The sequence below is a fragment of the Odocoileus virginianus genome, chromosome 20 (genome assembly GCF_023699985.2).
Source record: "Odocoileus virginianus isolate 20LAN1187 ecotype Illinois chromosome 20, Ovbor_1.2, whole genome shotgun sequence".
NCBI lineage: Eukaryota > Metazoa > Chordata > Mammalia > Artiodactyla > Cervidae > Odocoileus > Odocoileus virginianus.
Genome location: NC_069693.1, coordinates 12,935,491 through 12,958,686, shown reverse-complemented (window position 1 = coordinate 12,958,686; position 23,196 = coordinate 12,935,491). Strand labels below are relative to the sequence as shown.

Genomic DNA, 23,196 nt, shown 5'->3' with positions numbered 1-23,196 from the left:
TCTTCTTTGTCTCTAGCAAAATGTTTTTAACATCTGTTGCATTGATACCAATTTTGTCCTTCTCACTCTCTTATGGTTACTGTTTGCATGGTATTTTTCTTATCCTTTTACTTTCAACTTTTTTATGTCTAGAAAGTTAGATCTAAAGTACAAATAGCATATGCTTGGGTCTGACTTTCTTATTGAGGCTGACAGAGTATTATTATCTATTGCTTCATGACAAATTATCCCATTAGCATCATAAAATAATTCATCCTTATTGTCTTACAGTTTCTGAAGTTTGGAGGCCAGGAGTGGCTTAACTAGGTGGTTGTGGTGCTGAGTTTTCATGAAGCTACAGTCAAACTATCAGTGAGGTTGCTATCATCTGAAAGAAGTTTTGGCAAACTATGGCAGTAGGCTAAATCCCCCAATGCCTGTTTTTGTAAGACTCACAATCTAAGAATAATTTCCACACTTTAAAATAGCTGGGAAAAAGTGTGTGTGTGGGGGGGAAGAACAATATTTCATAACACTGAAAATGATGTGAAATACACATTTCACTGTCCATAAATAGTTTTATTGGGACACAGTCATGCTCTTTCATTTATGTATTGCCTATTGGCTGCTTTTGTGCTTCACCAGTGGATTTCAGGAATTTTTCAGGTCACCCACAACTCCTAATGGGTTTACTATGTGGCTTGGCAGCTTAGCAGCAAAGAATCTGCCTGCCAGTGCAGGAGACTCCGGTTTGAATCTGGATTGGGAAGATCTCCTAGAGAGGGAAATGGCAACTCACTCCAGTGTTCTTGCCTGGAAAATCCCATGGACAGAGGAGCTTGGCCAGCTGCAGTCCATGGGGTGGCAAAGAGTTGGACATGACTTAATAACTAAACAACACAGCAACAACATTATAGGAGAAGTTTGCAACCCCTATCCTAAAGGCTTGACTGGGATTGGAGGAGCTTTACCCAAGAGGGCTCACACACGTGGGTGTTGGCAGGAGTTTCAGTCTCTCGTCACATGCACACTTGCCTAGGACTGTTCAAAAAGTTACTGACTCCTCCGAGAGCAGTGATGGATGGCAGCAATAGAGCAAGCCAAGACAGAAGCGGCAGTGTCTCATAACCCAGCTGGTATCACCACTTCTGCCATATTCTCTTAGTCTTACATAGCAACACTGGTGCAGTTTGGGAGGTGTTCACACAGGGTGTGAGCATCATTGGAGGCCACTTTGGAAGCTGACTACCACAGATGATCTCTGACTTTTGATTGGAAGGTTTATTTCACTCACACTTGATGTCATGATTGATACGGCTGGCTTTATGGCTGCCATTTTGTTGTCTGTTTTCACTCTCTGTGACTCCTTCACTACCTTCTCCTGTGTTAAACAACTTTTAGTATACTATTTAAATTCCTCTGTTGGTTTTTTTTAAAACTGTATATTTTGAAAGCTGGTTTTTAAATGGTCACTCTAGGGATGACAATATTTACACTGTAAATTATCACAGTCAACTTTTGGTTAACACATATTGAATTTCAGTAAAATATAGCAGCCTTGTTCCAACATATCTCCATTTCCCACCTTATTTTGTGCTACTGTTATTACATCACATCAATATATGTTATACACTCTACAGCATAGTGTTATAATTTTCACTTTTACAACCACATTTTTAAAAGAAAAAAACAAAGAAAAAAGAAAAACATTGATTTTTTAAAATGTTTGTCCACATATTTATAATTTCTAGGAGTCCTCACTTCTTTCTTCCTGTGGATTTGATGTCATTTTCTTTCAAAGTGAAGGACTTTCTTTAGTATTTCCAACAGGGTAGATCAGCTCACAATGAATTCTTGATTTTTGTCTGCCTGAGAATATCTTTCTTTTGCCTTCAGTTTTGTTCTTTAAATATTTATTTAGCTATTTTATTATTTTTGGCTGTGTTGGGTCTTAGCTGTGACATGCGGGATCTTCCTGTGGCCTGCAGGACCCTTTATTGCAGCCTGCTGGCGTCTCTCTAGTTGTGGCAAATGGGTTACAGAGTGCCCTGCAGTGTGGCCCGTGGGCTTAGCTGCCCTGGGGCATGTGGGAACTTAGTTCCCCAACCAGGGATCGAACTCTCAACCTCTGCATTGGCAGGAGGATTCTTAACCACTGCACCACCAGTGAAGTCCCTTGCCTTCAGTTTTAAAATGTAGTTTTGTTGAATATAGAATTATTGACAGTTTTCTTTTCTTTAGCACTCTGAATAAATCATTCAACTGCATTCTGGCCTCCATTGTTTCTGTGAACAGTTAGTTGTTTCTGTTAACACATGCTGTTCCCCTGTATGTGTTGAGCTGTTTTTCACTTGCAGCTTTCAAAACTGTCTTTGTCATTTTTCCTTCTTCCAGCAGTTTGACTATGTTGGGTCTAGGTATGGATCTCTTTGTATATATCCTACTTGCAGTACATTGAGCTTCTTGGATCTAGAAGCTAATGTCTTCCATAAGATTGGGTAAGTTTGCAGCCATTATTTCTTCAGACGTTTTGCAGAAGTGATACAAAATCAGACATGACCTCCCCAGCTCTTTGGGGGCCCCTCTCCCTAAGCCCCTCTAGGCTCATGTCTGATGTGTATCTCCATAGCCATTCCTGGGCAGTGACTGTTCAGTGAGACAAGAGAGTCCAGAAGGAGGAGCCTCAGACTAGAGGTTGCCCAGGTCATCCCTCCTCCCTTCCTGACTCCATTCAGGGTTTGGGGGGCCCCAGAACATCTTTTATCAGAATTTGACAAATCCATAGAATCATCTGGAGAACTAAATGAACATATTGATGCCTGGGACCTGCTACTGATATACCAGGCTGGAACATATGGAATGATTAATATGTAAGCACTTTTAAACCTACAAAAATGGTATTTTTATATAGGTTAATCTAATCATGGTCTGGGTTGGGATCAGATATCAATATTTTTTAAAAGCTCCCCAGGAGATTGCAATGTACAACTGTTTGAGAACTAGACTAGGTGAATGAATGAGACAATAAACTGAATGAGCAACTGAGTGGGCACCGACAAATAACTGGATATGTGAATAGGCGAGTGCGTGAAAGAATAAGAGGGAATAAATGGATGCATGAAAGTATAAATAAATGAATTACTAAATCAACACAAAGGTGATGATAAAGGGATGTCTGAATAAATGGCAGATGGTTAATGGACTTATGATGAGGTAAATGGGTGCATAAATAGTTGGGAATGGATCATGAAGAGATGAATCGATGACTGGATAGATAAAAATGGAGAAATGAATGGATGACTAGATGGAGAAGTGAATGGACAAATGGATGGATGGATGGATGTGCTGTAAGGCAGAGAACTGCATGGACAAAGGAAGGAGTGAAGAGATGAATGGATGAATGAAATTTGGATGTAAGGATGGCTGAATGGATAGACATATGGACTAATAAATGAGTAAATAGATGCTTGAATAGATGGATGGGTGAAAGATTGGATGATAGCTGAATGGATAAATGGAGAGGAAGATCGACTGATGAGTGAATGAATGATTGGATATTTAGGTGGATGGATGAACATATGCTTGCATGACTGTTTAGAAATATTGCTGGGTGATGACAGAGATAGATGGAGAGATGAATGGATGGGTGAATGGATGAAGGGTTGGATGAAAAGATGACTGAACAGATGGATAAATGGATTAGCGAGTGGCTAGATATTTGGAAGTTGAATAGGTATATGGACTTTGTTAGATGGATATAGGGGCGGATGGGACAACAGGTTATGTTGCCCTAATGGTCCAGGAGCAAACGACGAGAATGAAGACAGAACACGAAATCTGGTGCAGTGGGTCAGGGGACCTGCAGCCTCTACTGGACTGAGGTGCAGAGTCCACTCTGAGTCCAGCTTTTAGTCCTAATTGCAGACTACAAGACTTTCTCAGATCTTATCTTTCTCAAGACACATGTTGTGTTAATCACGTACTTCTAAATGTCATGGACTACACTGACATAGTCCAGATCTCCTTGTGTTTATCCCAGGCTGTTCCCTTCTGAGCTAGTCTCGGGAACAATTAGCAAGTGCAGCGTTCATTTCTGGTGCCAACCCAGGGCTCCAAGGTCCATTCTTTCATGATCCCAGTCATACTCCCTTTCTGGGTCTGGCCTTGGGGTTTGTAACAAGGTGATTATTCTTAAGAAAAACATGAAAGATAATCATTAACATAATTTCTTGATATATGCTGCTTTTCCAGGTGCTATTTCTGTGAAATTTCTCAAGGCTGTAAAATTACATTATTAGGAATTCCCACTACAAAACTACACAGTGGTTGAGGAGGTAGCCTTGGGAGCCGGACCACCTTGATGATTTGAATCCTGGTCCTGCCATTTGTGGACTCTGTGACCTCAGGCAGTAAACTTCATTTTTCTTTGCCTGTTTCCTCATCATTTACACATGAAAGATAGTAATAGTTCCTACCTACTGGCATTGTGAGAAGTGAATGAGTTGATACACTCAAAGGCCTAGATTTATATGATGAGAAGATGGATGACCAGATGACTGGATGGCTGAATGGACAGGCCATGACTGAATCAAAAAGAGAGACAATGAGGGAAGTGAATGGAGTCACATACACTCATGAGACACCCTCAGACATTTTATTAGGGGCTTAGAAAGGGTCCTACAGGATCTTCCCCTGTGTTCCCAAGGGTTATGGCCCCAGGAATAGATCAGATCTGGACATAGGACAAGGTGACATCACCGTGGATCTCCACCAAGTCTACCCTCTGGAAGGCTGAGAGGCGATGGGAGAAGTCGAAGAGGTGCTGGCCATTGGCATACACCTTGAAGCGATCTGCACCACAACGAATGGACAGCTGCAGGGAGAAGGGCAGGCATGAGGCCAGGGCCAGGACAGATGCCTTGGAGGGGAGCAGCGAAAGAGACCCCAGACTCACATCAAAGAACTGTCCAGGACCAAACGGGTTGTAGGAGACCTTCCTCTCCTCAGATCCCCAGGAGCCATTCACAAAGCTGTTCCGAACCACCGCACCCTCGGTCATGCGGGGGTTAATGTGCAGAGCCACGTCCCCCGAGGATCCCACCTTGAAGTTGATGACAAAGCTAGAGGCAGAGAGGAAGGCAGGAGTGAGATGGGGGTATGGGAGGGGGGTTGGGGGAGCACCTTACTCCCCAAGGAAGGAGGGAACTGGGGCCCGGACTCCCAGGTCTCCAATGGAGGAGGGGGTTGAGGGCTCAGACTCCTAGGTCTGAGCAATGAGGGGGGCACCTCAATCTAGATTCTGTACCTCTTGGCTGTGGGGGGTATGTAGCCCTTGATAATGATGGTTCTTCGAGCTATGAGCCCCCCCTGCAGTCTCCCATTAAATGGCACAGGCTGTGGAAAGAAAACATGACACCCCAACTTTTCTCAGGTCCCCAGAAACCAGAGGCAGGGATGAATTTTCAGAGAGGAGTGTTCACGTACCCTGGGAAATGCTCCAAACCTCCAACCCCCACCAACTCCGACCACCAATTCTACCCTCTCCCCACCCACCCCTGGTCCCAAATGTGCTCTGCCTGTTCTATTTCCAACCTTCTCAGGGCTCCCTATGGTTCAGGACCTCCCACTCCTGTTATCCCACAAACTGCCCACCACAGAACCCTAAACTCCCACCGGAGACCTTACCGGGTTGAAGGCTGGGGGTCCCTCCATGGTCTGTGAAATGAGGAAGAGGAGATATTATTCTGTAATATTCAACAAAAATCAGGGCACACCTATGGCATACAGGGGCCGTCCCTGATGGCTCAGAGGTAAAGAATCCACCTGCCAATGCAGGAGATGTGAGTTCAGTCCCTGAGTTGGGAAGTTCACCCAGAGAAGGAAATGGCAACCTACTCTGGTATTCTTGCCTGGAGAATTCCATGGACAGAGGAGCCTGGCGGGCTACAGTCTATGGGGTCACAAACAGTCAGACAAGACTGAGTGATTAAACAACTACTACTAGATGCAGGCATATCTCTAGGTGCTGGATTAATACAACTGGGGATCCAATCTGACCACCCCCCAACTCTTACCACCCAACACCCAAATGACCATACACCGTCCCACTTACAGGCAGTCTACTTTGTTGTTGATAGTACTGTCCAGGACTCTACATGGAGAGAAGGAAGACATAAATGGCGAGAGGCTGGGGGCCCCAGTGCCTCCTCAGCCACTGAACCCCCACCTCGAGGGGAAGTCCATCACCCACCAGCAGGTACTTACTGAGTGCGCCTGAGCAGGCATGGGCATCTGTGGGCACAGAGGAGAAGGAGGCAATGAGGGGGACCCCAAACTAGGGCCTGGAAGGTGTCAAGGATGCCTGCCCCAGGGCAGCCCACCACCACGGTCCATGGGAACGCTGGATGTACCCAGACAGCTCATTCATGGCGAGGAACTCATCAAGTTTAGGGGTCTTCAGTGCACCTCACCCCACCCCTTTAGGACAAGGCTGACAAATTCTCTTCTTGTACCTGCCCCGGCCTGGCTTCCTGCTGTCCCAGGACCCTCATCCACTCCTCTCCTCCCTCCTCAATCCAGGAGCCCCTCAATAAAGTGAGCACCCTCAAAACACCTCCCAAGCCCACACAATGCTCACTTCATCGCCAACCACGATTTGCCCCTCACTCTACGTGACCACCCTGGGGCAACCAGGGGTGCTTTTACCAGCCAAGTTCCTGCTCTGCCCTGTCTGCCTCAGGCTTTTTCAGTCTGTGTGGGACTCTGGCTCTCCCTGTCTCTGATTCTCTCTCACTCACCCTCACCTTCACATCTGTGGCTCCTTGTGCCCGGAAAACCTTTTCCCCCATCTAGACAATTTTTCTTTACCCTTTCTCTCTGTTTCTAACGAACTCCTTTCTGCCTTGACTTCTGTGTTAAGCCAGCTATTGTGAAGGTCCTTTTAAAAATAACTTCATTTTTTTTCTTCTCCTGCCTGTATTGTGCATTTGGTGGGATCTTAGTTCTCCGACCAGGGATTGAACCCAAGTGCTCAGCAGTGAAAGAACAGAGTCATAATCCCTGGACCACCAGGGAATTCCCATATTGTTATTTATTTTTAAGATACACTGATGAGGGAATTCCCTCATTTTTGGCAGTGAGGCCCAAAGTAAACAAATAATAAAATACATTGATGGAGCACAAGAGTAAAATGAGGTTACCATAGGCCCGAGGTTACCTTAAGGATGAAGACATTCCTCACTGGGGAGGCAGAGGAGCGAGTGGTTTGATCTGTGTCTCTGCCGATTACAAGCTCCATGACCTTGGGCAGGTTACTTAAGTGCTCCATGCCTCAGTTTCCACATCTGTAGAATGGGGCTGCTGATTGTCAGAGAGGACTTTCCCCTGGGAGGGGCTGGGGGACTCACAGGTTGAGAAGGGGACAGCCCTCAGCTGAAGGACAAGCCAGGGGTGTGGAGTCTGAGCTGCTCCAAGTTGTGCTGCTCTGGCGGTTCTAGGGCCTGTGTTTTGGTGTCCGATCGTTCACTGTGGACCTGGGAGTGGGTTTCATGGTCACTGGGTCTGTGCTTTCCTACTCAGCTCACACACCTATTTCTCCTCCAGAAAGTCCTTCCTTAAGACTCTGCAGGGAATTCCCTGATGGTCCAGAGGTTGGGACTCTGCACTTTCACTACCAAGGGCCAAGGTTCAATCTCTGGTCAGGGAACAAGGATCTTGTAAGCCAAGTGGCACAGCCAAACAATAAGTAAAAATAAATATAACAAAATGATGGTGGAGAAAATGGCAAATGCCTTAGAAAAAGAAATAAAGACTCTTCAAACCTCCTGTATAACCCCCACCCTGGCACTGATCACCTGTGGCCACCACCATCTGGTAACACAGCCCTCTTCCTAGTAGATTGTCTTGGTTGCCGCTGGGTCCATGGAATCACCCAGCTGTGGGCCTGGCACAGAGAAAGTGCCCAGGAAATAAGTAAACATGGGCATTACTTAAGGAAGGAAACAAGCAGACAGGAGAGACTCCACACACCTGGTTTGAGGGGGGCTGGCCTCCAATGAAGTTAATTGATTGAAGCATCAAGTCGCCATCCACATGCAGGTGGGTGACCATCTGCAGTGGGATCCGGTGCTTAAACTCATGGAAAGGAGTCCCATTCACCACCACCTGGAGGGCAGGGGTAAGGTCAGAGTAGGCACCTGGGGAAGGTAGAAACACGAAGCAGGCAACAGGGAGCTTTTAGACATGGGGTCAAAAGTCTTGAGGGTGAGCTGACACAGTCTTAGAGTCAGGAATCTTAAGTCCACTGGTCAAAGGTCAAACTGAGGTCAAAAGTCAGCTCACAGATTGGTGGGTGGATAAGCATGGAGAATTCAGACTGAGGATGGAGATTGGGAGAGAATTGAATCAGAGTCCTAGTTTTGGCGCCAAATGATTGGGTTTGAGGTCTAGCCCTAATGTGTCTTGGCTGTGTGACCTCAGGTAAGTCACTAGCTTCTCTGAGCCTTTGTTTTTCCTATTGGTAAAATGAGATCTTGCTCTGGGATTGTTGGGAAGGCATGTCAAAGGCACTGTGGAAAATCTCGTGCAGACGGTTAGCACATCTCGGAGTACTTTGAGCCATCAAGGTTCTATTTATAGAGCTAAGCTCCCCAGGACAGAGAGCTTCCTACATGCCAAATGCTTGACCCGCTGACATCAATACGGTGACTGGTCCAACAGCTCCTGGAGGCAGGACCAGGCACTGTCTCTGTTGTTCAGGAGAGCAGAGGCTCCAGGTGGTAGGGAGACCAATTCAAAGTCACATGCTGGGGAATGGCAAAGCTCAGACTTGAACTGGTGTCAGTGTCTGAACTCAAGCAGTGATGTTAAACTCTGGTGATGAGCTTAGAAATCTAGTGCCTATAAGAGGGCAGATAAGGTCCAGGTAGGTTTCCCCCTGAGGAGACTCCCCTCCCAGGCCAGGCAGGGACAGATGTTCACCAGCTCCACCACATGTCATTTATGGGGAGCCAGAGGCAGGGGATGGAGAGAACTCAGAGGTAGACACAGGGAGTACTGGACAGCCATCGAAAGGGCCAGATGAAGTGAGACAGAGCAACACGGGGAGCCTCTGTCTCTCTCACACAAACACACACACACACACACACACACACACACACACACACAACCAGTGAGGAAAGTAGAGGGGAATACATAGCATGGGTGCATGCACGCTTAAAAAAACAAAGTCACAGAAACAGATCAGATCACAGAATCAGGATAAAGGTCACCCCTGGGGCTGAGGGCACCAGGAGGGATCTGTTTCTCCATATAGGAGCTGGTTACATGTATGTTCGCTTTGTGAACAACCAGTCAGCTGTCTACGCAGTTTTCTGTACCTGGATCACACTTCAATAAATATTTTTTAAAATTCCCATAATAGTAATCAATCACAATATGTGGGCCTTTTTTGGATGCTGATTCAAATGAAATGTAGGCAACATCAAACATTACGGCATTCATGAGTTGACGGGATCACTGGGTGTGTGATGACCCTAAGGAAGAACTGAACATTTTTTTAGGTCTGATAGTGGCAGCCTGCCTGTGTTTTTAAAAACAAAAATATTATGAATGAAATTATATGATATCTAGGATTTGCTGTTAAATAATAGGGGAGGGGAGGTGGCAGGTAGAGATGGGAGCAGACAGACCTGGAGTTGACAGCTGTCAGCCCTGGCCCAGGAGAGGAGGGTTTCCCAGAATTTGGTGCTTCCTTTTGTGTGTGTTTGGGCTTCCCTAGAGGCTCAGAAGGTAGAGTCTGCCTGCAATGTGGGAAACCTGGGTTCGATGCCTGGGTCAGGAAGATCCCCTGAGGAGAAGGGCAATCCACTCCAGTATTCTTGCCTGGAGAATTTCAGGCACAGAGGAGCCTGGCGGGCTGCAGTCCATGGGGTGGCAAAGAGTTGGACACAAATCTGAATCTCGCAAGAACACAGAGGGGCAAGATTATAAACGCGAAACATGTCAGAAGGCTCTCCAAGGTGGAGGAATGGGAATAAGAAAAAGAGATGAGAAAAAAAAAAAAGAAAAAGAGATGAGAGAATTTATATTTAAAAAATTTTTAATGAAAAAAAAAGAATTAAAAGAAAAAGAGAGAATTGTTTAATAGGCAGGAAAGGAGGAAAAGAAAAGAAAAAAGGGAGGAGGGAGGGAGAAAGGAGAGAGGGGAAAAGAAGAAAGAAACGGAGAGTGGAGGGAGTAGTGGAAGAAACGCAGGCAGGCAAACAAGAAGGAAGGAAGAAAGAGAGGGAGGGAGGAGCGGGGAGGGGAGGCCCCGCCCCCAGGGAGGGAGGGAGGAGCGGGGAGGAGAGGCCCCGCCCCTAGGGAGGGAGGGAGGGGCAGGTGGGTGGGAGGCCCCGCCCCCACGGCTCTGACCTTGAAGTGCTCTGTCATGACCATGAACACCAGCTCGAAGGCCGCGCCCTTGCGGAAGGGCATGCTCGTTTTCCTCTCCTCGTTGCCCCACGAGCCGTTCTGCTTCGAGTTGAAGACCACCTTATCCCAGCCATCAAAGCGAGGATTGAAGTGGAAGGCGACGTCTGCCCCTTGGCCCTGCCCCACCTCGAAGTTCACGAAGAACCTGGCGGAACACGGAGGGCTCTACCCCTGGCCGCACTCCAAGGGGCAGTTTCCCACTGCTACCCCTTCGCTCACTCTCTGTCCTTTTGAGAAACCCTTCCCCCACCCAGCTTCAAATAGGAGCGCCCCTGGGACTCCTGCGTTTGCCCCGGCAAACTTGAATCTATAAGTTCAAGTCTCAGTTCCTGCCCCAGTTCCTGAAGCCCATTCCCCACGTGCAGACAGAGGGACTGTTCAGTTCAGTTCAGTCGCTCAGTCCTGTCTTTGACTCTTTGCGCCTCCATGGACTGCTGCATGCCAGGCTTCCCTGTCCATCACCAACTCCTGGAGCTTGTTCAAACTCATGTCCATGGAGTCAGTGATGCCATCCAACCATCTCATTCTCTGTCGTTCGGAAGACCCAAATCCGAGCACTTTCCACAGCTCCCTTCACATGAACATCCCACAGATTACTGCAAGGGGGCAGGCACACACCTGCCTCAGGACCTTTGCACTGGCTGTTCTCTCTGCCTGGAATGCTCTTCCCTCCCATACACTCTAGACTCCCTCCCTCATCTCCTTCAGGTCTTTGCTGAAAAGTTCCCTTTCCTGGCCATCTTATTTAATGGGACAATGCCACATCCTCTCCCCACATCTGTTTCCCATCTCTCTTCTCTCCTTATTTGTCTCCATAGCATTTATCACCATTTGCCAAATTGTATATTTAATTTAAGTTTATTTTTTATCCATCTCCTCTACTAGGATGTCAGCTCCAGGGATCTTTGTCCTGTTGACTGCTCTGTTCCCAGCGCCTAGGCACAGAGTGGGCGTTCAGTGGATGTATAAAAAATGAACAAAGAAACAACGATCCTATTTTAAAGCCATAAAAAAATCTAAGGACTTCTCTGATAGCCCAGTGGTTGGGACTTTGCTTGCCAGTGAAAGGGACACAGGTTCAACCCCTGGTCTGGGAAGATTCCACATGTGCCAGGGCAACTAAGCTTGTGAGCAGCAACTACTGCGCCCATGCGTCACAAGTATTGAAGCCCGAGCTCTAGAGCCTGTGCTTCACATCAAGCTAAGCCACCACAACAAGAAGCCTGCGCACTGCCCCTAGAGAGTGGTCCCCACTCGCTGCAACTAGAGAAGAGCCTGCGAGCAGCAATGAAGACCCAGCACAGCCAAAAGTAAAGAAATTAATAGCATTTTTTAAAAAGCTAAGTTATTGTAGCACTGACTATACTACCTTACACGTTTTACACATTGAATCCTCAAAACCCATTTTACAGATGAGCAAGTAAAGCACACAGAGCTTTCCCAGTCACACTGTTGGTAAGTGACAGATCTGGGATGTGAACTCAGGTGGACCCGTTCTGAGCACATGATCTTAATTCATGCTGTCATACCCATCAATTCCAATCCAGTGTCCCAAGTTTGGGGTCACCTGTCATGGTGAGTCTCCCTGACACCTCCCAGCCCCCAGGGTCCCCCTCCTGATCTGATCACCACGCCCTGGACTCTCCAGACCAGGGCTGGTCTTTGGCCATCCGAGGCAGTGACATAGAGTCCACTTCTCAGCCAGGGTGGAGGAAGGGAAATGGGCCTGCTGCATTTGGGCTGGAAGCCCCCTGTTTGTAGTCACCCCCTCCCCTCCCCCCTTCCTCCTTTGCTCGCCTGGCACAGGGGAGGGTCTTACCTCTTCATGTGCTCACTAGCCACTCCTTGGATGTAAATGGACATTCCAACTCTGAGACCTCCTGGGATGGGGTTGCGGTAGGGCAGCGTCTGCAGATGGGGTTGGATGAGGGGTCTCAAAGGCCATCTGCCTATTGCAGCCCTTACCATTTATTCAGAAGCCCCTTCAGCCCCACTCCATTAAGCAAGAGAGAGGAAACCAAAGCATAAGGGATCAGTGAGATGAAGAGAGTTGAGTTACAGATGGAAGCAAATAGCCTGAGAGTCAGAGTGGGAGTAAATCAGGCTCCAGGGTCAGTGTTGGGTAAATCAGAACTGAGGGTCACAGATGGGTGCCTCTGAGGCTCAGGATGAGGATAAATTGGTGCGTGGAGATCCGGGTAGAGCTAAGCCCGGGGTTAGGGTATCTCACCGGGTTGTAGGTGGGCTGGTAGCCTGGTGCAGGGATAAAGGCCATCTTGAGTGGCTGGGCTGGTGACTTCTCCTGTGAGAAAAGCTGCAGGAGTTGTGAATGGTGGCAGCTAGCAGGTAGTGGGTGGCTCTTATACCTGAGGATAAGGGTGTGGTTGGCAGGGCAGGGTCCGTGGGGCCCCTCTTCTGCGCATCCCAGGCTCCCTTCTCTTACCAGCCTCACTAGTGACCAACCAGCATCCAGATCACTGGGGCCACACCTGGCACGACTCAGGTCAGAGCCCCTCTAGCCTCTTTTGCAAAGAGGAAGTGCTGGTGAACTTTGGCCCTTATCAGAGTCCATAAAACCTGACTGGACCTTTGTTAGCAGAGGGAGGGTGAGGCCAGGAAGGTTGGGCAGGGCAAGGCTAAAAGGAGTGGCCCAGAACAGATGGGCAATGAAAAAAGTGAAAGCAGGGAGGAACTGGGTACTCTTGGTACTCCCAGGAGCTGTGAAAAGACCTAAATTTATTGCTTGCCCACTGCATGGCTCTACTATGTACATTGTATTGTATATGTAGTGCTTTAGATCACTGACTTCCAGAGCCAGAAGCTCTGGGTTGAATTCCTTCCTCTGACATTTCTTGGCTGTTTGATCTTGGGTCAGTGTCTTCACCTCAATTTGCCCATTTGTTAAATGGGAGAATATTAATAGTATCAACCTCATAGGGTCTTTGAAAAGAATCACTAAATTAATAAATATTCAGAATAGGATGTGGCATATACAAGACACCAAATTAATGCTAAAAACTAAAAAGGCGGAAAATAATACTTTGCTCTCATTCCAAACATAAATCCAGGAGGTTAGTTTTTTTAATTAATTTTTTTGGTGGTGCCACCAGGCTTGTGTGATCTTAGCTCCCCAACCAATGATTGAACCCTGGGCCACCGCAGTGAAAGCGCCTAGTCCTAATTCCCCAGGAGGTTGGGAGGGCAAGAGTGGGTAGCAGTTGACTCCTGGCCACACTCCAGCACCGGATCACACTATCTTCTGCAGTGAGTGGGTACCAGGCAGGGTAGACTCTGCCCTTAAGCATGAAGCAGGCAGGGAGACCATCTGTAGCCTTGTCAACCTAAAGGGAGTCACGTGACTTTCTACCAGGCCTGTCCTGCCCACCAACACTCTGAATGGTCATCACCTGCACAGCTCCCATTCCCATTGGTCAAATCTCTATTCCCAACATTCAACACAACCGTGGTCCTTAGAGCCCCCAGGGTCATTGTGTGACCTACTCTTTCTGCCTCGCCTCTCTTGCCAACAAGGACACCGGGTTCTTTACATTGCTTTATTGTTCGTGGGGCAAAGATAAGGCAGGGAGAAATGTGTCATAAAGGTATAAACTGGGAGACTTGAGAAGACAGCAAGTTGGACCATCTTTATGAATCCTCCCTTTCTGTGAACGAGAGCACGCAGGCAGGAGGCCAGGCAAAGCCAGACCTGCGCCAAGACCTGGGACGACAGGCCTCTCAGAGCTTGGAGAAGGTGACGGTCTTCAGATCCTTCTTCTCTATTGCGGCCTGGACAGACTTCATGATGTCCTTTGTTTGTAGCATGCTCATGTTCCAGGATTTCTGGATAAAGATGGCAGCCGGTAATAGAAAGGATACAGGAATATTTTCGTTGGACCAATGAAAAATGGGAGGGAGATAGCAGCCAGCCAATCAAAGGACAAGGCCTGTAAAGGGCCGCTGTTCCCTGATTGGTCACTCAGGGAATCAGAGATGGGTGTGATTGGTTGGATGGAAAGTCTCACCATGTAGTTGAGGCTCTCCGTCACCGAATGGTCGCGGGAGTAGATCAGGTTGATTTTTGTGCCCTGCACCGCCACGGGGCTCTTGCTGGAAATCTCAGCTGCCAAGGTGAAAGCCGCATCAAGCATGCTCTCCTTGTCTGGGAAGAGACGGCTAAGGATGAAAGGAATTGGAAATCAGGCAATCTGAGAAGAGTTCTCCTCTCCCTCCCATGGATGAAGAAGTGGCCAATCGAAGTAGAAAGTGGAAGACAGCGCTGGTGAAATGGGCCAATCGGAGCAGGGCAGTAGACTCCAGACCACCCACAGAGAGGAGGCCACTTGAAATCCGTGATTAGGGTGCATGGCAATCCAGGGAGCCCCACCAAAGTCTGGCTGCCCCTTAATTCTTAGCCAGCACAGGCCTCAGCCCCTACCTGACCAGTCCACTCCCCAGGGCTTCGTCAGCCATCATCTTGCGGGCAGTGTAGGCCAGCTCGTTGACCAGGCTGCAAGAGGGCAGGACATGCGAGAGGATGGTATCTGGTTTAGGCGATGCCCTGCTGTCCCCTTCCCCAGGCTCCTCTCACCCACCTCTGGTTCCCGATGACTTTGGGCAGTCGCTGCAAGGTTCCCACATCTGCTGCCAAACCTATGTCCACCTCCTAGGGGAAGCGACAGTGTCAGTTCTTGGATTCTGCCCAGTATTGTCCCCACTGCAGCTTCAATGCCAGCGAAGCCCTGCATTTACCTCAGAGTCTCACCACACTCTAACCTCGGAGACGCCCCTCCCAAACACCCCTTTTCATTCCCATCCACATACTTTTGCCCACATAGGTTCCTTTGCTCTAGAATATAGCCCACCTTCCAATGCTTCTGTCCTCCCAACTCTGAAGTCAGCTGCATCTATCTCCAGGAAAAGCCTTGCCTTGACCCCCTCCATCCATGAGCTCCATCCTGCCTCCCACCCGCTCCAGAGCTGCCTCAGGCAAAGCCCCCACCTTCTTCCCCTCCCCTAAACCTTGACTCACTCTTGACCTCACACTGACTGCGTGACCTCCCCCTGATGTCCCCCACGGCCAAGTTTTACTTTTCAAGATTCAATTCTAACTCTTCCATGAAGCCATCTAGGCTCACTCCCACCCCCGTAGCTTGCTCCATCCCTGCCCTGACCTGGCTCTGCCACTCATTTCCCAGCCCTCAGTAGGACCCAAGGGAGCAGAAACATGGGAGAATGGCTCGCCTTCACTTGGTAGTAAGAATCCTGGGTGCCGTATCGGATGTCACAGGCAGTGATGAGATCCACTCCTGGGAAATAGAGGCCAGAGACACTAAAGCACCACAGGACTGACCCACCCCCACTCCCAGACCATGGGCTTGCACCCTGGGGCAAAGTCTAACTAGCAACAGATCTGGGGTGGGTGGGTTCAGACTCACCTGCACCAATGCAGCCTCCATGGATGGCTGCGATCACCGGCTTAGGGCACTGGGAAGGGACAGAAGGGGCAGCGTCAAGGCTGGTCCGGGAGCAGCATGTGGGGGGGACACCCTGCTAGACTCCCAGAGTCACCTTCTCGATGACGCTGAAGGTCTCTTGGTATCTGGTGAGGAGACTACGGAGGAACCAGCTGATGCGAGCCGTGTCGTCACTTGGGGGCTGAAGGAGCTCTGAAGCCATGTCCGTGAGGTCGATACCTGGTGGGGAGATGTGGGGAGGCTCACCTAGCCTCCCAGGCCCTACCCATTGCCCTGACTAGAGGTCATAGGCCAGGCAAACCACCACAATGGAGAAAGCAACCCACACAGGACTTCTGGAGGGGTCGCATTTGGCGTGTGAAGGCAATGCAAGTTAACACGTATTGAGTCTCTGCTCACTTTAGCCTCACAGTGATCCTTTGAGGTAGGTTCTATTACAATCTCCATTTTATCAGGGAAGAAACTGAGGCACAGGGAGCTTAAGTCGCTTGCCCAAGGTCACCCTGGCTTGTGAGCAGTGGAACTGAGGTTTCAAACCCAGAAACATGCAGCCAGCTCTGGGCGGTAAAGAATCTGCCTGCAATGCAGGAGACCCAGGTTCGATCCCTGGGTCAGGAAGATCCCCTGGAGAAGGAAATGGCAACCCACTCCAGTATTCTTGCTGGAAAATGCCATGGACAGAGGGGCTGGCTCCTCTGTGGACTGGGCTACAGTCCATGGGGTCTCAAAGAGTCAGACATGACTTGAGCAACTAACACTAATTTCGTCAAAGGTGGTAATGTTTCCTGAGATGGGAAGGTGAGAAATGGAGCAATCTTTGTCACTCCAACCTTAAGACATTCCCAAGTCCAACCTTTTCCTCCACCGACCTGCCCCCACAGTCTGTTCCCCGCACGCAGCCGCAGGGCCCTTGTAATCACCTCAGGGCCCTCTCTTCTTCCCATCCATCCCTCTCATATAGAATAAAATGCGAGATCTTACACCAGGACCTCGGCACAAGCACCATTTCTAACCTATTCCACTGGGCACGCAGGCCTTCACCAGCTGTTACAACAATGCGACACATTCCCCTCCTGGGGCCTTCATGCCTATTCCTCGCTCTGCCTAGAGCAGCCTCTCCCCAGCAGTGGTCTCAAGACTGACTCCATCACACTGTTCAAGCCACAGGGCAAAGTCCACCTCCTCAGGGAGGCCCCCCTCCCCACCAGCCTGTCACCCTTCACCTCCTTTCTCTGCCATGCCTTCCACACTGCCCGCTTGTTATCACATAATTGCGTGCCTGTCTCCCTCTCTAGGATGTGAGATCCACGAGCAGAGGAGCTTGTATGCTACACACACACACACACACACACACACACACACACATGCATGGGCACTTGCGTACGCAGCAAGGAGTTTGGCTTTTTCCCTACCACTCTATCCCCGTGTCTAACACAAGCTTAGTACACAGCAGGTGCTCAATAAGTGAAGAACACAGACAACAACCTCTGCCCCCAGGGGGTTGCTCTTCTATGGGGGAAACAAACAAATAAGAAAATTCATTTTGTCCAGTGGAGAAAAGTACTGAAAAAATTAAAGGAGGGAAATGGAATGGAGTGTGTGTGTGCAGTGAAGGCTGTTGCAGTATTAACTGGGGCGGTCAGGGACCCTCTCACTGAAACGGTGGCATATGAGTAAAGATCTGAAGGGCCAGAGGGAGGGAACTGCACAGATATCTGGGATAAGAGAGTTCTAAATGTTAGGCACAGCCGGTGCAGAGGCCCTACGGTAGGAACGCCCCTGGTGTCTGCGTGAGGGCCACGGAGGAGGCCGGCGAAGCGGAGCAGATTGAGCAAGCGGAGAGCAGGAGGCGCCAAGGTCAGAGAGGTGACAGAGGCAGACTCTGCCGGGCCCTGTGGGCCAAAAGGAGGACTTGGCTCTGACTCTGAGTGAGGGGGAGCTACAGGATGGTTCTGAGCAGAATTGTCTTCTTCCTGAGGTTAATCATTCTCATCCTTTCGCTTGTTTGAACAGCGCAATTTGGCAAAGCTGGAAAAATCTGTCCCACATTCGGCCACACCCCTGACCCTCTATGGCTCTGCGGCCTCTGGAGCTGGTTTAAATGAGCGAGAACAGAGGAGTGTTGACTCAGGGTAGGTAGAGCTGAGTTTGTGCAAGTTAAATATGGGTAGGATATAACCCCAGTTATCCTTCAAGTAAAAATAAAGTAGGGCTTCCCTGGTGGCTCAGTGGTAAAGAATCCGTCTGCAGGTGACACAGGTTCAATCCCTGGGCCAGGAAAACCCCACATGCTGTGGAGTGACTAAGCCCGGGCACCCCCAACTACTGAACCTGCACTCTAGGACTCAGGAGCCGAAATTACTGAAGCCCTTGCACCCCAGAGCCCAGGCTCCACAACAAGAGAAGCCAGCACGATGACAGGCCCTCATACAACAGCTAGAGAGTGGGCCCTGCTCGGCACAACAAGAGAAAAGCCTTTGCAGCAATGAAGACCCAGAACAGCCAAAAATAAATAAATACAATAAAATTATTTTTAAAAAAGAAAAAAAAAAAGAACTCCTCTGTGTGACCTCAACCAGGTCACTCCATCCTCTGGGTCTTGGGTTTCTGCTCTGAAAATTGAGGCTAAAATCCTCCCGAGAGTTCACGGGGCTGCAAGGATTCAAGAGGCAGAGCTCATGGCACTTTGAGCAGTGCCTGGCATGTAATGGCATCACAATAGTTCCTATTATTATACACTCCATCTCTGCCAAGGTCAGAACCGCCTGCATCAGTCTGCAGGCATCTGCTGGCTTCCACACCAGGTCTGAGAAGCTTGTATGACTCAGTGGGAGCCACGCTTACTCCCAGAACAAGCTCAGCTCGGCGACTTGCAACACCTCCTCCCACTGGCTTTGCTGGTTTATCTGCCCTACCTGGATCTGCAGACATGGGTGGTTGTCTGCAACCCCTTGGAATAAAGGGCCCCAGATCATGGCACAAGGCCTTTCCCCTCCAGAGCCAGAACTCATTCTTGAAGAGTCCCCCATCTCGTTCCCTGGGAACCTCTAAATGTTTCAGATCTCATTCACCATCACAATTAAGTTATTCATCATCATCAAGAATAACAGCTACATCAATAAAAGTTTCACATGAATTAACATTTGGTGCCTGTTAACTCGTTTAATCCTCGATGCACTGATGAGGGGGGTGATGAGTTGCTAAATTGTGTCTGACTCTGCAACCCCATGGACTGTAGCCTGCCAGGCTCCTCTGTTTATGGGATTTCTCAGGCAAGAACACTGGAGTGGGTTGCCATGTCCTTCTCCAGGGGATCTTCCTGACACAGGGATCGAACCTGTCTCTTGCCTGGCAGGTGGATTCTTTATCACTGCGCCCATGGGTGCTCATAGCATCTCCCTTGTCTTCAGATCAGAAGCTCACAGAGAGGTGACAGTGTGTGGAGGTGGCAGGGGTGGAAGTTGGCTGGCTACTGGGCCAGGAGTACTCTGAATCAGCTTGCCACACACCTGGGCCATAGTCACTTAGTGGTGAAGGGCAAGGATTCTGCAGCCAGGCAGCCCACGTTCAAAAATCCCAACAGTGAAGACTGGGCACACTTCCTCTCTGTGGGTCTCAGTTTCCTCATCTATCAAATGGGGATGATAACTGAGCTTGTTTCACAGGGCTGTGGTGAGAATTAATTAACATGTGTAAAGTGCTTGGAGACACTCCACAAATGAAAATAAGTCTGGACTGTTTTTTTTTTTTTAATTAGTAGTTTCATTCAATCTTTAAAACTGCTAATTAAACTGCATGTCTTCTTTCTGGCCTTCAGGTTGAAAATGGGACGAAATGGGCACAACCAATGGAAAGCTGAAAGATGAGGACCCCAGGCCTGGCACAGCTAGAGATGAACCCTCATCCTGAACTTCATCAGGATGAGGGGTCAGAAAACAGGCTGCTTCCTATTTCAAGGTCAGTGTCACCCAGGAAGGGGTCGCTGAATGCTGAATGGATGAACAAAGAAATGAAGGAGAACAGAAAAAGAAAAGACACGCGAAGATGTTACAGAGGAACAGAAAGAACAGAGGAAACAGAAGGAAAGAGAGGAAACACAAAGAAAAACATTGTTTTTTTGTTTTGTTTTTTGTTTTTAGAAATACATTGTTTAATGTCCAGTCTTCCCCACTGAATTAGGGGCAGGGCCTGGAGCCATCTCAGTCACCACTGGGTTCCCAGCACTGGGCTGGGCCCTGTGCAGAAATCAGTGTATGTGACCCTTCACTTCTGACATGGAGCCTCCCACAGATGCCAGCTATGTGCCCTAGGTGAACAAGGTCCAATTACCTGAAGGCACCAAGCAGATTCTAGAAGAAGGAACCAGCCAAGTGACTGACCTGTTTTTTTTTTTTAATTTAACTTGAGTACAGGGTGAAGTTGTGCCTGAAGAACCATAGGACAAGAGCCCAGGGGGACCTCAATTGATGGAAAATGAGGGGGGAAAATTCCAGAAAGTAGACAGCCAGAGAAGGGAGCCCCAGATTCTGTGTATGAGCTCTGCCTAAGTCTCTATAACAAGAGACCCATGAACCAGACCTACAGCCCAGCAAAGAGATTTAAAAACTGACATCAACTTAGCTGCTAAAACAGGAAATTCAGCACTCTGGAATTACATAATAGGATCTAGAATTTCCACATTATTTTCTCCCATAGTCCAACTTCCAGGATACATGCAACCCAACCTTATTCCAAAAACAAAGAAACAGGAAAATGAGACTCATTTTTTTTAGGAGAAAAGGTAATAAACAGAAATTGACCCTAAGGCGGCCCTGATGTTGGGGATCAGGAGACAAGATTTTAAAAACAGCCATTGGAACCATGCTCAGTGATGCAAAGAAAAATATGACTGTGATGAATAAAAAGATATGAAACTTCAGCAGAAAAATGCAAACTATAAAAAAAATTGGAAATTTGAGAACCGGAAACTATAATACAGGCATATCTCATGTTACTGTACTCTGCAACTCTTGGTTTTTTTACACTTGAAAAATTTTTTAAAAAATCACTAGATGGGTTTAATAGAAGAAGAGAGATGACAAAAGAGACAATGAACCTGATCAATGGAAATTATCTAACCTGAAGAACAGACTTGTGGGACAAGCAAAAGATCCAATAGACGTTAACAGAAAATCAGTTCATGTAGGTTCAAAATTAATTGCACAAAAGCATGTATTTTTTTAAAAAAAGGTTTTGGCCACTTCATGTGCAGCTGGCAGGATCTTAGTTCCCCAACCAGGGACTGAACCTGGGCCCCTGCAGTGAAAGCACCAAATCCTAACCACTAGACTGCTAGGGAATTCCCAGAAAGCATGTAATTATCACAACACATTTTATTGACATACAAAAAAAGACTGAGAGGTTAAGAGGTCAAGGCCATAGATTCAGGGAGAAAACCCAGACTTTAGAGCCCGTGATCCTGTCTTTTGTTGGACTAACTTCTACAACTGAAAATGATTTAAGTAGAACTTCCCTGAGTAAAAGGTGGAGCTAATGGTAAAGAACCCGCCTGCCAATGCTGGAGACATATGAGACATGGGTTCGATCCCTGGGTCAGGAAGATCCCCTGGAGAAGGGCACAGCCACCCACTCCAGTATTCTTTCCTGGAGAATCCCTATGGACAGAGGAGCCTGGTGGGCTACAGTCTATGGGGTTGCAAAGAGTCAGACAACCGAGGAGACTTAGCATGAACATAAAGTAGAATTTAGAAGCTGCTTAAAACCCTAATTACGAAGCATTATTCTATTCCCATGAGCAGGGGAGACTGGCAGGGGTGGGTGTGGAGAGCACCTGGTACCTGAAGTGAACATGTTTCCTGCACCAGAGATCACCACCACACGACAGTCAGCATCTTCTGCAATCTTGTTGAAGCATACCACCATCTCTCTGCGGAGGGGGAGAGGAGGGAGGGCTCTGTCTGGGTGGGAATCCCCTGCCCTCAGGCCCTCCCTTGCCCAGTCCCTCAGCCCCTGCCTCCTCGTGCAGGCCAGACCTCCAGAAGGCCTTGTTCATGGCATTTCTCTTCTCAGGCCGGTTTAGTTGCACATGCAGAATGTGTTTCTGGGCAGCTGTCACCCGAAGGGACTCATAGCTGTGGCCTGGAGCTTCCTCTGGGGCTGCTTTGGAGGCTTCCTCTTGTGCAAAGCCACTCATTGGGCGAAGGTTGAGACCCAGGTTGGTGGAGGGGGTCAATCCTGGGGAGACAGAGGTAGGAAGAGCCTTTGATGACCCCGAATAGGGGGCACAGCACCTTCAAGAGTAGAGGGTACACATCTCAGCTGACACTAGGTTGGGGGACACAAGCCTGTGAGAGGCCTCAGTTTAGGGGATGCAGACTTTAAGATGGGCTTCCCTGGTGGCTCAATCAGTAAAGAATCTGCCTGCAATGCAGGAGGACCGGGTTCGACTGCCCTGATTAGGAAGATCCCCTGGAAAAGAAAATGGCAACCCACTCCTGTATTCTTGCCTGGGAAATCCCATGGACAGAGGAGCCTGGAGGCCTACAGTCCATGGTGTCACAAGAGTCAGACGCCACGGAGTGACTAAAGCACCACCACCACCAGACTTTAAGATTCAGGTGCACTTATCAGTGGCCTCAGCCTGAGGATCACTTCAGACCCATGATTGTGGTGCATGCTAAATTGCTTCAGTCGTGCCTGACTCTTCGCAACCCTCTGGGCCATAGCCCGTTAGGCTCCTCTGTCCATGGGATTCTCTAGGCAGGAATACTGGAGGGGGTTGCCCAGCCCTTCTTCAGGGGATCTTCCCGGCCCGGGAATCAAACCCGTGTCTCTTAATCTCCCGGATTGGCAGGCAGATTCTTTACCACTAGCGCCACCCAGAAAGCCCTGTGATCGTGGTACTCACCCCAGAAGAGTACACTGAGCTGTCAGCGAGCCAACTGTAAGACAGAAGCCCTTTGGATGGGGGCACATAGACCCGAAAGTTTAATAGGGGGTTCGAACCCTGCGTGACCCTGGACAGGCCTCCCCGTTCGATTGTCGCGATGACAGCACGACAGCTCAACGGAAGCCCAGAGATCAAGAGGTAACTCACGCCGGGTAAGCAAGTCGCCAAATCGCCGAAAGGCCGCAAACGCTGCCGCCATCGCTACTGACTGCTGGGTGTAAGGCGACGTGAGTAAGCTATGGGGGCGGGCACAAAAGGCCGCCATGTTTGGTGAGGGCATCGAAGCCGCAGGCTGACCGCGGAGATGGTCCCCCTTCCCGC

The 23,196-nt window shown here is 48.7% G+C and overlaps 2 protein-coding genes across 4 annotated transcripts; both read right to left on the bottom strand.

Annotated features, from left to right (window-relative positions):
- Window positions 1-4,611: 4,611 nt before the first annotated feature.
- LGALS4 (galectin 4) lies at window positions 4,612-13,898 on the bottom strand. Of its 2 annotated transcripts, XM_020870350.2 has the most exons (10): window positions 12,683-13,898; window positions 12,272-12,360; window positions 10,393-10,597; window positions 8,008-8,142; window positions 6,244-6,270; window positions 6,092-6,130; window positions 5,665-5,694; window positions 5,285-5,373; window positions 4,934-5,099; window positions 4,612-4,852 (listed from the first exon to the last, which is right to left on the bottom strand). In XM_020870350.2, exons 1-10 carry the CDS (start codon window positions 12,725-12,727, stop codon window positions 4,706-4,708), a joined length of 972 nt encoding a protein of 323 aa, XP_020726009.1. In that variant the 5' UTR covers window positions 12,728-13,898; the 3' UTR covers window positions 4,612-4,705. The 2 variants fall into 2 exon arrangements, with proteins under 2 accessions (XP_020726009.1, XP_020726008.1); XM_020870349.2 differs by having other exon boundaries at window positions 12,272-13,898.
- A 94-nt stretch (window positions 13,899-13,992) lies between these two features.
- Window positions 13,993-23,132, bottom strand: ECH1 (enoyl-CoA hydratase 1). 2 transcript variants are annotated; one of them, XM_020870347.2, is made up of 10 exons: window positions 23,023-23,132; window positions 21,959-22,160; window positions 21,764-21,852; window positions 16,021-16,145; window positions 15,888-15,936; window positions 15,694-15,758; window positions 15,045-15,115; window positions 14,888-14,959; window positions 14,475-14,625; window positions 13,993-14,292 (listed from the first exon to the last, which is right to left on the bottom strand). In XM_020870347.2, the coding sequence occupies exons 1-10, from the start codon at window positions 23,072-23,074 to the stop codon at window positions 14,188-14,190; spliced, it is 981 nt and encodes a 326-aa protein (XP_020726006.2). In that variant the 5' UTR covers window positions 23,075-23,132; the 3' UTR covers window positions 13,993-14,187. The 2 variants fall into 2 exon arrangements, with proteins under 2 accessions (XP_020726006.2, XP_020726007.2); XM_020870348.2 differs by lacking the exon at window positions 23,023-23,132 and adding an exon at window positions 22,834-22,972.
- Between the last annotated feature and the right edge of the window lie 64 nt (window positions 23,133-23,196).

Excerpts from the sequence above, each read along its gene's own strand:
- ECH1 (XM_020870347.2), bottom strand. The coding sequence starts at position 23,074 with ATGGCGGCAGCGTTTGCGGCCTTTCGGCGATTTGGCGACTTGCTTACC. Across the intron at positions 15,759-15,887 it reads TGGAGGCTGCATTGGTGCAG|GAGTGGATCTCATCACTGCC; the intron begins GTGAGTCTGAAC and ends TCTATTTCCCAG. Across the intron at positions 14,960-15,044 it reads AAAGTCATCGGGAACCAGAG|CCTGGTCAACGAGCTGGCCT; the intron begins GTGGGTGAGAGG and ends GCCCTCTTGCAG.
- LGALS4 (XM_020870349.2), bottom strand. The coding sequence starts at position 12,420 with ATGGTAAGGGCTGCAATAGGCAGATGGCCTTTGAGACCCCTCATCCAA. Across the intron at positions 5,695-6,091 it reads AACAACAAAGTAGACTGCCT|ACCATGGAGGGACCCCCAGC; the intron begins GTAAGTGGGACG and ends CTCATTTCACAG. Across the intron at positions 4,853-4,933 it reads GTCCTGGACAGTTCTTTGAT|CTGTCCATTCGTTGTGGTGC; the intron begins GTGAGTCTGGGG and ends TTCTCCCTGCAG.